Below are 14763 nucleotides of genomic sequence, written 5' to 3' on the forward strand. Positions count from 1 at the left end.
GCATGCAGGCTTCTACTGAAGTCTGATTTCATCGATCAAAGAGGAAAAGAAGCAGGGATGCAGACGTCTGCCATCTGCAAGAGGTTCACCCCTTCAACTTAAGCTCTACTTTCTATCCACTTGGAAATGGATGTCCTTCACTATGCCAGAGCTGGGTTTTAGCAGGGATGAACCAGAAGCAGATTTGGGGTTTAATCAGAGAGAATACATACAGCTCTACCTCAGTATTCAGGTTAGCTGGAAAGCAGGAAGGAAAACTCATCCTGTTTCTGCCTGTCCTGCAGCTTTGGGGTTGATCAAAGACTGCCATGGTCCTGTTCAGGGAACAGTGGGCTGCTCTGCTCCAAGGCAGTCACTCAAACTGTATCAGCTTTTCCATACCCACCCTCCTCTGCTCAGCTACTGTTTTGGCCTTCTTTCGAGGCTGGTAGTTAGTGATCCTGTGGGTGGGCCTCTGCTTTCCCCTCTGCAATGCAGCTGAGTAACCAAAGATGCTCTGAAATTACCCCTCATACAACCTGTATGCAAGGTCTGTTTCTGCACCCACAACCAAACCACCACTCTTACCCTATCCTACCTCACCCTGATGGGGGACATCAAACAAGAAAGGGAAATGCAGTCTTCAAGGCCTGTGGTTAAACAGATCATTGTTTTCCAAGCATAAATTCAAAAGTAGCTCTGGACAGGGCAGAAGTCAGCTTTTTAACAGGGACAGTCATAAGATTGCCAGGTTAATGGTGCACCCAGCCTTGGTGCTGTAAAGACTTTTTTCCAAGCTGGCTGTTAAACCAGAACTTGGCCAGACCCAGCACTGCAAAGCGGCTGTCCTGCAAGGTTTGGGAACTCGTTCACTTCCACTGGCCTTGGAAACCAAAGCCCAGAGTGCTTTTGTGAAATAAGCTGTTGTTGCAGCATGAAAGTCAATCTGTATTTGGTCAGAGCTCTGGTTTATCATTTAAAAAAACAAACATCCAACTTCCAGCCCTGCTGGACACTGCCCCAGCACCAAGTGTTGGTTTCCTGGCTGCTAACAAACATCGGCACGCTGCAGAAAAAGCAGCACGGGGACTGCCAAAGCTCCCAGGGTTTAATCCTCTAGGTCCATGCCTTGTAGTAAAGCCTGAAAGTGCTGCTTTCACCTGCCCACAGGGAGAAAGGGAGGAAGGCTTTGGAAGGGACTCAGGCGCGTGAAAGTCCACCTGATTACTCACACGCAAGATGTGTTAGGAGAGGTTCTAGCACGTTTATTTAATGACCAAAATGATTTGCAACCAGATGACTTCATAGTCCCTTCTGACCTTACAAATCTCTGTATAAACAAGGGCTTATTCTCCCACACTCTGGGGAATGAATCCAGCTGGACAGAAGGGACTTAGGAGAACAGAACCTCCGGCAATGTAAATAGCATTCTATGGGCTTATACCAACCGATGACTTTGTCTAGATGTAATTCACATACTTGCAAACAGAGAAAGAGATATTCTACTCATCTATGTACATTCTCTAGCCCCAGCTTAGACTATCTCAGAGCTTTCTGATGTTCTTTTTCCCTAGGGCTATTTCATCCTATATCAGCGAAGTTACAAATTCAAGCCACTCGTACACGAGAGGATAATGCTACCAACAAAGTTCTGTCCTGAACAGGAGAAGACTTACAAGTGAGCAACACTGGTTTTAATATACACATGCCGAGACCCATAAATAATTGATGACAGCTGTGGGTGGACAGTTGTACTATTAGCTTTTCCTACAGAGATTTGCAATAAATATTTAAGGATGGGCTCAGGCCACAGTGTTTGGAGCCAGATCTAGATCATGTTCCACATTCACCAAGTTCAGATTCCAGACTGTAAACACACCCTGCTCCAGGATTCAAACCTAAAACCTGCCTTCAAAGCTTTTGATTTCAGCCAGTGCATGTTGAGGGGCTTCACCCATGACATGTGGGTCACAACCTAAGCTTTCCCAAGCCTCAGGGATGCATCCGCTGCTTTGGTTTGGCTCATCAGATACAAAGCAGATCAGATGAACTCCAGATCCAAAGTTCACCAAGTTCCAGGGCAGTCTAAACCTGTTCCCTGTCACTTAGGACAACATTCAGCAGGAACTGCACTTACCCCTGGCATGTATTCAACAAATATAGAGAGTTTCTTCTCCTCAGGATCCCGCAAGCACCCATAGTACTGCACTATCCTGTCATGGCGGAGAGTCTTCAACAGCTGAATCTCGCATTCTAAGGCATTAACTTCCTGCAACAAAACAGACATGCTTCGTGATGAAAGGGAATGGTTACTTTGGGAATATTATCCAAATACTGCTTAGTGCTGATCACTCTGTTCACAACACCTGTGAAGGTGCCCACAAGGACATCAGCCACATAAGGCTCAAATGAGAAGCACTGCCCTAAGGAAAAGGTAAAGAAAAAAGATAGGATACACAAGGGCTTGGCTTTGAGATAGTTTTACTTATTACTACTTGTGTTCAAGGAGTTTTTCTGGAAAGGTGTGAATGCAGATACTAGCAAAGTCAATACAGTACCCACACAGAGAAGGTGGTGAAGGAAGCAAGGCAGCCAAAACTAAGGAAAGAGCAGACAGACCTGTGAGAGATGATACCTGAGACAGAGCAGGAGAAACCTGGTGAAGGAAACTAGGATGTAAAGAAGTCACCAGGGCATGCTGACTGGTGCCATGAACCATTGGGGATCACTCTGGAGAGGGCAAACAAACACCATAGTCTCCACACACTGCCTTCCAGCAGGAACATGGACCTCTTTGACATCTCTTCCTTCAGCCCCCAGCCCACCACTCCCCAACATGCTGCAGAACACAGTCCTGCCCTTGTACTCACTTTACTTGTCTCTTGACTGTCAGGGTCAAAAGGCACCTGCTTCACTGACAGCTCTCGGCCAGTGTCAGCATCATAGCAGAGATAAACTTCCCCAAAAGCCCCTCTTCCAAGCAGCTTCCCCAGCCTCCAGTTCACAGGTGCCTGCAGGGCTACATGAGAGATGAGAGAGTTGAGAGAAGAGCACATAAGGGAAACTTCATCATCAGGGTCCATCTGAACCTATACAGAGGCAGATCAGGCTTGTGATGAGGCAGCGCGCCCCTTCTCTCCCAGGGACACCATGACAAACTAGTTTTAACTGCATCAGTGCTACTGTTGTGTGTGAGGGGGATGTCTCCCAGTCTGCATTAGTGTAATGCAGAAACAAGTCCCAGAAAAGTCACATTTCTTTAAGTCTTCAAAAACCGCTGTCTTGGCTGATGTTGGACTTTCTCTCCTCTGCTATTGGGACAGTTTAGCAGGATACAGCATGGCTGAGCAGCAACACAGGCAGGGACCAGTAAAGAGTTTCATCTCACTAGTCATTCCTAGGTTATCCACCACTGAACATGTCCAGAATGCACCAATTCCTATAGCATGGGCAGCCTTGCAGTTCCAGAGCAGCCTGCCACATGATCTTTGGGTGCTGGGGCAACAGTAATGTAAGTCAAGGAATGGAGCCTCTGGGATGCGCAAGCAAATGCATCCAAGTCTCCTGGAAGTTTCTGCTGCATGAGCACACTGACAGTCCAACACACAAGCAATTTTCTGCAACTCAGCAAGTGATGAACACCAGCTGACGCCACACATGCTCTCAGCTCAAGGCCAAGTTGAGATACGGTGTATTGTATTAAACCTTCCTTGTTGAAACGCAAGCTAGCACATTGTGCCTTGTACTAGAAGTGGAATCAGTGCATTCACACACACGTGGTTAGCTCAGCTGATACCCAGTAACTCAGCAGGTGACACTAACTTGATTTTGTATGAGACCCACGTGTACTGAGACACCCATGGCTTTGATTCACTTACAGTTCCTAGCTTTCGTAGGGGAGGTGCTGAAGACTTGCAGACCTTTTTCACAATTGCTCCTCCATTTGGGCCTGTACTCATCGTACTGCAAGGTGCTGAGCTTGCTGTCCCCATTAAAGCTCTTGGTTCGGCTAGAAGGGACAAGCTGAAACAGGTTCTCCTGTGGGAAGTAACTCCTAGGAAAAGTCCTCCGGCCTGTAGGAGGAAAGGGGGAGAGTCATGGCGAGAATGCACACACTAGTTTGCATTTACCTATCACCACCTTCTCACATCACTGCCAAAATCCAGTGATGCACCTCTTCAAATTAAACAAAACAAGCTTGATGAAGCTGAAGCAAAGCCCTGTGAACGTTTTAAATTTGATTTAAGAGTTGTTAACAGCAGGCATTACATCTGATGCAGATGTTTCCAGAGGGGTTTGAAACAGTTTAATTACATTAGGGGCTTTTATTGGTTGTTAATCACAATTCAACTCTGAACAGGCAGGGAATTACACTGCAAATTATCCCTGCCATCCCCTAAGTCCACAATAGAAATGACCACAAGAGTGCCGGATCTCATGATAACTGCTTTCACAAGGGTGGTGTCAGTGAGAGATGGAGTTCATTCTGGAAGGCTCAATATGCTGTCTGAATGTCTTCAGGTTGGGTGGTTGGTTTTTTTTCAAAGGGAATTTGGTTCTTACTCATTTTGCCTCCCACCACTTTCAGTCTCACACAGTGAATGAAGGAGCAGCAAGGTGATGGAGTGGTTCTCAAAGCTCAGAGCTCACCAGCTTAAACCAGAGGCGTGAGCAGATACTGCTACCCTGAAATTGCTATGGGATTTCCTGAAGCTCTGTGAGAAATCTGCAGTAAAGCTCACAAGCCAGCATCCTCAAAAGCCAGCAATTCAGGGGAACTGAAAGGTTGATATTGCCAGGGCTGAGGAATGCCAATCATCCATGTGGCTAATGAGGAGCTGAACAATGACGTTTATACATGCTTTAGATGCTCAGCACTTCCCAAGAGCAGACAAGCAAGGTCACACAGAAGATGCTCTGCAGAATGCACAAGTGAGTCCCAAATTACTTTGTGGTTCTCCCTCTATTAGAAACAGCTCCTTCCCAAGGCTCTCCAGTCCTAGGCACTGTCACAAGCACCAAGATCCTGGACTGAGCACCTCCCTCCTCAGCCCTGTATCATTGTCTTACCATCACTGTAGTCCTTGCGACTTTGGGAGAGGTGGTATTGCCTCGGGAAGGTTCCACCTTTCCCAAACCTCTCGCAGAACGGGATGTCAAAATCTGACAGGAGGGAAGAAGACACATGTTTCTGAGTTCAGGTCAGAATCAAATGGCAGGAACATTTCTTACAGGAAGGTAAGAATGAGGTGACAAGCTGTTTATTCACATAACCACACATTCCCCAAGGCTCCCTCTGAAATTTGTCCACAGTCACACACTCCTTAGTAGAAAATAAGGGTTAGACACCAGTGGTCTTGGTCCCCCCCCTACAGCAAAGAGGTTTAACTGCTCACTTTATGGACCCTGGCCCACACTGTTCAAATACAAGGCAGGGAATTAGCATAGACCAAGCCTGGTTTACAAGACCTCTTCTTTGCACATGGAAAATGCAGAAATTAGTGCGGAGACAGAACTGTCAAGCAGAGTCAGGTCCAGATCCATTTACTCCAAAACCTTTGCTTTGAGATCAGCTTTTTCCAGGGAAATGCAAAAATACAGCACTTGGCTAATGCTGAATAACCTCTGCCCTCTTTCTTCTCAGATGCAGCTCCTGACCTCTAAAAGCCAGAGACCAATTTATACCTCCTGAGCTCCAAACCTTTATATTTACTTTGCTTAAATGCTAAAAAGACAGAAGTGATTAAAGACCATCAGAGTTTACATTAGATACAAGATTACGAGAGACATGGATGGACATGCAAGATAAGGACATATTTTTGAACTAAAAGAAAACAAAAAAAACCAGCAAGAGAAGCCATTGCTGGTAGCACTGAATAACTTGAGTTTAAAATATCTGCCATTTCTCCTCCATCTTTCACCTGCTGTTTTTCCTCCATCCAACTCTAATGACACAGTCTGTTTTGATTGTTTATCTTAGCCTGGGGCCAGCAGCCACTCCTTGGAGACTGTTCCTGGCCTCTGCTGCACTTCAACGTGATTTCCCCATTACAGCAGCGCTCAACAAGAGTGCATAACGGCTGAAATATGGTCAGCAAGAAAAGCAACAAGGACAGGGCAAGAGGTTCTGATCGAGCCATATGTGAGCAACGATGGAGTGGTGTCTTAAAGCAAAATGCCTCCACTACCACTGGGGATGTATTAAAACCTAAAGCATTGTGGACTGACAGCAGCTTCATCTCTCCAGTTCAATCCAGAAATCCTGCCTTAGGCCAGGAATGAGTTATCATGCCACAGGCTGACTGCCATTTTCTCATTTTTAATAGTGAAAGTCATTGCAATATTACAGAGTTTCCATGACTTAACCAGCTGGATGTTTATAAGCGATTAAGCAGTAACCTTGCGACTTACCAATACACTTTTCTCTAACAGCATTTGCATTATTACAATTACTAATGTAAGTGAAAAGTATAACTCCCTAGAGAGTACGGCACTCAGGTTTTGCCATGTAGGAAGTCAGGACCCTGCAAATGCAACTCACGTGTACTAGTTAACAGAGACAAAAGGTGATCGCACAAGGCTGTCTCCAGCTGTCAGCACCTTGCAGCTGTCTCCAAACACAATAGCAAGGTCCCCCTAGCAACTTCTTCCAACACAGATCTCTGATGTTTCAACTTGCTTGCATCTGTTTACCTCAGGGCCCTTGCTATCCAGTTTGCACTGCTATTGCTGGAAACCAATTCCTGAACCAGGCTCAAAGGTTCTTCAGTGCTACCACTACCACTGCTGCACAGCTGACACGGGTTAATGAGTGTTAAAGAGGAACCCTGCCTGTGTTTGATGCTCTGAGTCTTTTGATTTTAGAGGACATTCATGTTTGATCATTGCAGAGGTCATTTTTGATATGTAACCTAAGCTATGGACCTAGTTTGCTTGATTTTTTTTTTTATTACTTTTCATGCCATCTCTTTAATGGCCTTTATCCAGGCTCTTTTCTACTTTTTATACTTTCAGCTTTTTATACGTGTAAGCAAATTCAAGCCCCCAAGAGTGCTTACCCATGCAGTCAAGACTGTCTTTGGGATGGGTCTTCCTTCCAGGAACAGGGGTTTGGGTGAAGGGAGGGCTGCAAAGGAATAAAAAAAACAAAGGATACACTTAATTATATCAGAAAGGCTGCTTTTTATATCAGAAAGACACTTTATCAGAAGAATGAATTAGGAAGTGGTTACACACAGAAAGGACAGACTATACCACAAGAGGGACTGATCACTGATCAGCCCAGTCAACTCAAATGAGCTCTAATCCTCAAGCTGCACAAGAATAAGGACTGATTTTTTCTGGATCACAGGTTATTCCTGTGGCAAACAAAAGGGATGCTGAAAAAAAACAGTCACCAGGCTGAAATGAAGCAGCCAAAAACTGTAACACCTATGCGTAAGATGGTACAGAAGGAAGGCTGCAGATTTCTCTTCCCTCAACATCAAATATTCAATTGTACAACTCTGCTTTCTTTGAACATTGCTTAGTTGCTTTAGATGCACACATTGGAGTCCTTCAATCACCCATAATTTATGCAGGTCTCCCCTTCTCAGCAACATTATTCCCCACCCTCCTCATGCAGAAGGGTCCATACCACCACTGGGCATACTTTCAGGAAGGAGAATTGGTGCTTTGATGCTCAAGATCTTTAAACTACATTGAGAGGAAGCCAAAGCACTGCAAGGATGTCAGCAATCCCGATTTCACCCCAGCCTCTCTAAGGAACAACAGGGTAATCTGGGTAGGTTGCTTTTCCACTATCCCTTTTAATAAAATGGGCATAGCAGCACAAATCTGCTTTGTAAAGTGCTCTGACAGGTACTCATGTCAAAGCTGATCACGGCAGGCTTGCTGTGGAAAAGAGGGATTTGTCATGTTATTTATCAGCATCAGACAGGTCACCATGGCCAATGACTAACTCTGCTCTCTTGACAAGGCTAATGCCATCTCAAGCAATTTGCTGCCAAGGCTCAGTTATATCTTTGAAGGAATAGTCATACTTACTCCTCTTTCTGCCTGTGAATGATGAAGCCCTCCTCATGCATTTTTCAGCTCCTAAACCCTATGACTGAACACAGTTTCCTGCTTATTTATATGTGAAATCAAGCCAGACTACCCTCCTGAAAACACCTAACACTCTGTTCTCGCTTTACAATAAAGTGTTACAACCAGGCCAACCTCTGTTGTTCTTCCTAGTAAAGTCTGTGTAAAAGCAAAGCTGGGGCTTAGAAGTTGGGAGCACAAGGAATCCAGCTTCAATACAGCTGTAACAAAGAGCAAATACTTCACAGGAAATTATTAAAAGCCACAAAAAGGAAATGGACCTTGATGCTGAGACAGATCCAAACCACTCAGACCTGCAAACCCAAAGGAGTATACACGATCAAATCAAGGCAATGCAGACCTGCTGGAACACAGCCTTGGTGCTGCACAGCAAAAGCAAAGGAGGGGAGGGAGGACTCTTTGATGCAGACGGAAAAAAATATATATATTACTTCCCAAAAGGACACTGTGTCTTATACAGAGCCTACCATGCACAGCAGCAACCATACAGTTGCTTTGCACGTGTGAGCTCCGACCAACCAGCCTCACCAACTATTGAACTGCAGCCCGTGCTAGTACAAAGTGTCCTAGTTGCTTCCTGCTGAGAAGCTAAACTTAGTTGTTGCTCGCCTGGTGTCCTCAGCACCTTGACTGACACATCTGTGGCTGCTGGCAGTGCACAGGGCCTGCCAAACTTACAATTGGTCAACGGAGAACAGACAGCATGCCGAGGGAGGAGGAGGGATGGAGAAGCTAATACACAGGAGTATTGACCTCGTGACTGCAGAAAGACAGAGGGGTAGGAGAGGGATCTGACTGAAGCAGAAAACCTGGGCACACAAAGCCAGGCTATCTGCAGATCCCCAGCTACTACAATTCAAATCACACCATCACACAGATGTCCATGCCGCAATCTGGTTTTCAGCATTCAAGATAGCTTTGCTCTGCTCAAGTGCATCCTCATCCCAAGAAGAACCTCAGGGGATGCCACTGACCCTGCTCCACTCCTGCTGTAACACAGAGCTGCATTTAAGCTTGTGAACATGGTGACACGCAGGACTCACCTGTCCACAGACCTGTCCAGCGATTGGCAGCTCCCAGACAGTGAATCATCGGGGCTGATGAAAGCTTCAAGCATCTAATAGTGAAACAAAATGGGAAACAATAAAGCCATGCACTGTAGCTCTTCAAATTCCAGTACCAGCAGACCTCCGCAAGGTCAACAAGCTCCAGTGAAGCTGGCTGATTTACATCAGCTGATACCAACCCCAGCAGAGATGAGATTCAACCTAACAAAAGTTTTCTTCCCAGGGAAAATCTATTTACGATGCCCTCTCTGGATTATTGTTCCTTACAACTGCTTTTTGCTAGTAGGGAAACTTAGGCAAGATCATTAACACCCTGATGAGCAATGCATGCTGAGAAGTGAATGAGATAAAAAGTGCTCAAAGTATTTGTGGGAAAAATAGTAACATATACATGTCAGGACACAAATGATGTGCCCAAGGCCAAATAGACATTGTGCACCATAGCCAGGATTGCTGCCCTGGCACACAAGACCAGCCTTCCTCCCTGGTGATAAGCAAAGCATCATCGGGGCTTTTGGCTGGAGGAACTGGCTTTGGCTCTCACTAGCTCAGTGAGTCAAAAGCTGCATTTGTGTTGCTTCCTGGATGAGACATTGTACTAGATGGGGTTATTTATAGCTGGTTAGTAACAATAGAGGTTTTGTATTGAGTGGTAAACCTAGGGGCTATGCGCACTTCCACGCACAGCAGAGCTTGCTCAGGCCCATGCTGCGCCACAGTCTGTACAGTGCTTCCTCCTGGCTGCAGACCCACAGCAAATACTTGCTAACCCTTACTCCACAGCCAGCCCTACGCCCAGCTCACTCCAGGGAAACCTGAGAAACGAGGATTAAACACCACGTGGAGTCACCCTTCGCTGGCTCCTGGACCTGCGTCGCTCCTCCTTCTCTTTGTACAGCAATAGCCTCCCTCTCCATGTGCTGTTCCTGTCTCAGACCTCCTCAACGGGTTGCCATAACAGCTCGCATTGTTGTGGCAGGCCAGTCCCAACTGGAAAGTGTGATTTTTGCTCCACTTTCCAGTTTTTACCCCAAAGCCTCGCCCTTCAAAATGCACTAGGCAGAGGGGAACAAAATCTCTGCAAGAACCCAGTCTCCACCTCTGGCAGCCATGCCAGGTCTCTCCTAGTAGTTAAAATAATGCTGAAACACTCATTTCTCAAAAGCATAAAACTGGGAATCCAGGCAGTCTCCACACTAAGGCTCTGTTCATGTGCCAAGCTGGTCTCAAGGCAAAGACCGCAGTTACATCACAGGATTGCACAGGGGCATCCCCCAAAAGGCAGCAAGCACCAGCTTGTAAGTACCTCTGAAGCACATCTGGAAGCTGCAGCACGAGGACACTCTGAGAGCAGAGCCCATATGGGGAAAAGCATGGCTGTTCAATGAGAAGAGGAGGAAGGAACCATCAAGAAATCCCCCAAAAAACAATCCCCAAAATCCCCTTCTCCCTGAATTTAATTCAGCATAGAAGGGCAGCAGGCCACCTACAGCATGATGCTAGAGGAAGGCAAGTAGAGCACCTGGGAACCTTCACCAGGAACAGGCTGAGAGCTCAGCTAGTGCTAACAACGCTGCATTAATAGCCAGTGGAGCTGTGCTGATTTACTCCCTAGGGGGTTCATGGGGACTCTCCCCTTGCATGCACATGCAGTTTGTCTTAATCCTACCAAACATGTTTGGAAGGCATGCGAAAACAAAAGAAAGCCAACTTTTGGCTGCAAGGAGCACAAGATACATCTGCACTCTGATGCTGCCAAGACTTAACTGGAGTGACTTATTTTATTAATGGCTGTATAATAAACTGTTGAAAACACAACTTTGCCATGGAAACACTGGCACAGCCTGCACACAAAAGCAGAGCTAGTGGGTGCTATTTGAGTGTAGGGAATGAATTTCTCCCAAGGCAAGATCCTTGGGGGCAGTCACAGCAGCCTGCTGATGAAGTGAGCTTAGTGCCTTCCAGATGTCCCTCCATGTCCCTCCTGCAAATTGTGGATCCTGGTCCTGCCTTTCCAAGAGCTTTGCAGGTATGAACCGCGTGCGCAGCCAGCCTAGCTGACTTCACAGGACCTATACAAAGCTCTTCAGACCTATAGCTTGAGCAGAGAGATGTAAATTGAGAGGGAGGCGCTAGCTGCTCCCCCTCTGGTCCATCAACCCTGCAGTTTCCTCCATCGTGGGTACCAAGTTGACTGGAGGAAGAGGTACTGCTCATCACTGTGCTGGAGAACTAGTTGCTGTTTTATTACTGAGGGATTAGAATACACAAACTCCTTATTAGGAGAGAGTTAAAAAAACATATATGGGGGAGGGACAGAAACAAAACCACAGTGGCTGTAGGCAGAGCTAAGACTGTAACTGGAACTCAGGCACAGACAGCACACAGGGAAGCAGCAAGAGCTGCTCACATCCCCAGGCTGTTGCAATCACAGGCAATCCGTTGCTTGGCACACTCCTTCGTGGTCCCCATAATCCAGGGAAGCTGTGGCCACAAGGACCTGGCAGCTGCTGTGCATGTATGTCCCATACCTATGCTCCTCCAGAGCTACCTGAAGTGCCTGAGCACATTGTCCTGACCACTGCAGCTGGCTTTTAGGGTTCCTGGAAATTGGGCCTGCTGTTTATTGAGCATATCAAGCCTGAGGGCACCCATTCCTGGAAAAAGCTGGCCTGAGCCCCACAAACTGGGTCTTTAGTGATGGGAATGGCATTCACAGTGCAGCCTCCCTTGTGTCTGCTGCTGTCCTGGTTTAACCCACACCCCCCAGCCCCACTTACATTCTGATCCATGGTCTCAGGGATGAACTCGCCCTCACTGTTGATGCTGGTATAGGATCCCTGGCGAGCAATCTGCTGCTGCTCTTCAGGAACGCTCCCTGGGGGCGGAGAGCTCCGGCCAGTGTGCAGAGAGCCTAGGAAACAGGAAAGGCAGGGGGTCAAGGAGAGGACTTGCCACATCCAAGTCCTTCCAGAGACCCTGTTCCAGTGATCACAGACCTCCTGGAGATGCTGCTGGGTTTGAATGCGTGTTGAAGGGAATAGAGGACCTAGAAGCACAATACTGTTTATGTACATCTACAAAGCTTTTGCAACAGGGATAGTCTGTTACTGGGGGGCCCCACAATATCTAGCAAACTTGACCTTCAACACGCCCTGGATTCTAAGAGCTCTGCACTGTACCCTGGTGCTCTATCAATGCTAGAAAGAAAAGGACTCCAGAGTTCTGTTTTGCTACAATCAGTCAATATAAAAGCAGAACACAAACTCCAAACTGACCTCTCCTCTTTGACCTCCAGGTGTTTCCTTCCCCCGAATCACATCACTGCCTTCTTGTTCAGCAATCTGGGAAACTGCTTGGGCGAACTTAGTGCAACATCACTTAAACACTTCTTATATGGAAAACGATTTGTACTTAAACACCCCTCTTCTTATTCCCTCAAATCCTCCCTAACTGATTCCTTGTGCCTATTCAGGAAGTGTTGCCCTCACACAGGCTTGGCTCCACTTGTCTTTCTGCAGTCCCACCCCTCCATCCCTGGGCTGTCATTGCTTCGTGGCAAGAAATTGCTGACAGAGGACCATGCTCATCTCTGCTAGAACTTTAACCAGTCACATTGTGCAATGTGAGCCTTCACACAACACAACTTGTTTTTAAGAAGAGCACACATCCTTGAAGAGTTAGAAAGCACATGGAGATGGGTTTCTTTACGTTTTGATTCCATGTTTATGGTACTCCTGCCAATGCTTGGGTTCATTGCTACCATCTGGTAGCCACATGCCCAGGCTAAGCACAATATTGCAAGAGAAAGGTACCAGGAAGGGGCCTATTCTATCGTGAAAAGTCAACACTGATCAATCAACACAATGCTTCTGCCTCTTCTGCTGCTATTCTACATCACAGTTACTGTGCCAGATCAATCTCTGGCATAAGTCCATCAGTGTGATCAACACCAGAAATCCAAGTTCCCACCTTTCACTTAAGCTGATATGCCTCAGAAGATTTTAATGTGAAGAATGCCACAGCAGCATTAAAGATCACTAAATCAGGTTTGCTGGATTTATACCAAATACATTGATATCTCTGTCCCATAGTATGCCTTCCTAAAGGCTCCGTGCTCAGATTGTAAAAATAAAAATCATATGGCACTCAGTTACTTTTTTTCTTCTTCCTATTTTCTCCTTCACAGATTTCCTGCAGGATAAGAACACAGCAAAAAACGTCCAACTGAAGTAATGCCAAGATCAAGGGGGGAGAATCTCTCGAGTGCTGCGGCACTCATAATGAACTGGCTTTCCACCAGCCCTGAAAACAAAACCAGTTGGGAAGTACGGCATCCTCTCTTTGAAGATAAATAAACAAACGTTTAACCATTTAACAGTTCGGGCACCCTGGACATACCCCTGCAATATTATCCCCTCACTTGCTTAGCAAATGTCCTTAAGCTGCATTCTGGATTGACATTTGGGTGGCTCTTGCTCCAGAAAGCTGCTAGAGGACTTGGTGTGGTAAAACTGCTGTATCTTAGCCCTGTTGAGCATTTCCGTTACTGCTAGGATGAGGTGTGGGTCTGCTCAGCACTGCTCAGGTCTCTCACTGCAACAACCCACCCATTGCCCAGGAAGTCTTTGACTCAGATTTTACAAAGGGCTGTACATGCCCTGTTTGATTTTGAACCCAGGGAGTTAAATGTGCTTTATCACAAGTGTGGAGACTTTGCATGATCTCACAGTAAGCCTTTGCCTGCAACAACTACTCCCCAGCCATCAGGTCAGTTGTGTTTGACCTTCCAGAGTCACATTTCCTGCCAAAAACTGTAAGCGGGGATAAGACACTAGCCATTTCCCAGCAGGCGAGGAAGTTAAGCAAAACACTTAGTCTTTTGCATGCTTTGAAACTGCTGGATTGAACCAGATCCCTTTCAGACTGTTTGGGTAGAAGAGCTGCTCCAAGTAATTTATGTAGCTCAGACCTCCAGGACAACTGGTTGCTGCTGCTTTACATCCATTTATGTCCATCTACCCAGGAGGAACACAGGGAGGTAGTGGGAGCAGAGCCCCAGAGGCCAACGTTGATTCCTTTCTCCGGCCCTACCATGCCAGCAAAACCTCAGGCAATCTCAGTGCTGCTGGTGGGGGGGAATGGAAAATAGGGATCAGCGAGAGACAACAGTGGTACTCAATGAGAGGCGTAATGCATAGTGAGGGCAAAACAAGGCATATTGGATATATTAGATAATGCTGCTTTACCCACCAGAAGCGGAGGAAGATACTGATATACAAGCCCAGATGTGCCTGTTTGGCACATCATGGATGTTCTTCACGCTTGATCCAATACTCAAGAAACAGCAGCAGCATCAGGCAGAGAGAGGAGACCCCTAAGGGACTGTCCTCCTGGGGTTTACAGGATTACATGTAAGCTCCAGCCCCCAGACCCAGTGCCAGTAGGGCAGACTGTGAGGGACTTCTTTAGAAGCCAAACGCTGGCTGTATCTAAGGTCCTTTCCAGCCCTAAACATCCTATGACTGATCTCAGTAGCTCTGTTGAGGATTCCTGAACTCGGAGAACTGCAGATTGGCACTGGTTGAGCATCTGACCTGGGTTACCCTTT

General features: G+C 46.6%; 1 protein-coding gene and 1 long non-coding RNA gene across 3 annotated transcripts in view; one reads left to right on the forward strand and one right to left on the reverse strand.

Annotated features, from left to right (window-relative positions):
• The window catches only part of LOC133212932 (mitogen-activated protein kinase kinase kinase 3-like), a 77973-nt gene that overhangs the window by 4116 nt on the left and 59094 nt on the right, over nucleotides 1-14763 (reverse strand). For both annotated transcript variants that reach the window (XM_061354802.1, XM_061354801.1), the window contains exons 8-14: nucleotides 11933-12066; nucleotides 9129-9202; nucleotides 7038-7105; nucleotides 5050-5142; nucleotides 3858-4052; nucleotides 2850-2998; nucleotides 2117-2248 (exon numbers count right to left, since the gene is read on the reverse strand). In XM_061354802.1, the coding sequence (XP_061210786.1) occupies nucleotides 2117-2248; nucleotides 2850-2998; nucleotides 3858-4052; nucleotides 5050-5142; nucleotides 7038-7105; nucleotides 9129-9202; nucleotides 11933-12066 (845 nt within the window). The remainder of the gene's footprint in view (nucleotides 1-2116; nucleotides 2249-2849; nucleotides 2999-3857; nucleotides 4053-5049; nucleotides 5143-7037; nucleotides 7106-9128; nucleotides 9203-11932; nucleotides 12067-14763) is intronic.
• LOC133212939 (uncharacterized) lies at nucleotides 10132-13530 on the forward strand. Its single transcript, XR_009725645.1, has 2 exons — nucleotides 10132-10269; nucleotides 13342-13530. It is a non-coding gene; the product is annotated as an uncharacterized LOC133212939 (long non-coding RNA).

Source organism: Neopsephotus bourkii, unplaced genomic scaffold (genome assembly GCF_033783945.1).
Source record: "Neopsephotus bourkii isolate Nb327-2 ecotype Australia unplaced genomic scaffold, CSIRO-AGI_Nbou_v1 NB_745, whole genome shotgun sequence".
NCBI lineage: Eukaryota > Metazoa > Chordata > Aves > Psittaciformes > Psittacidae > Neopsephotus > Neopsephotus bourkii.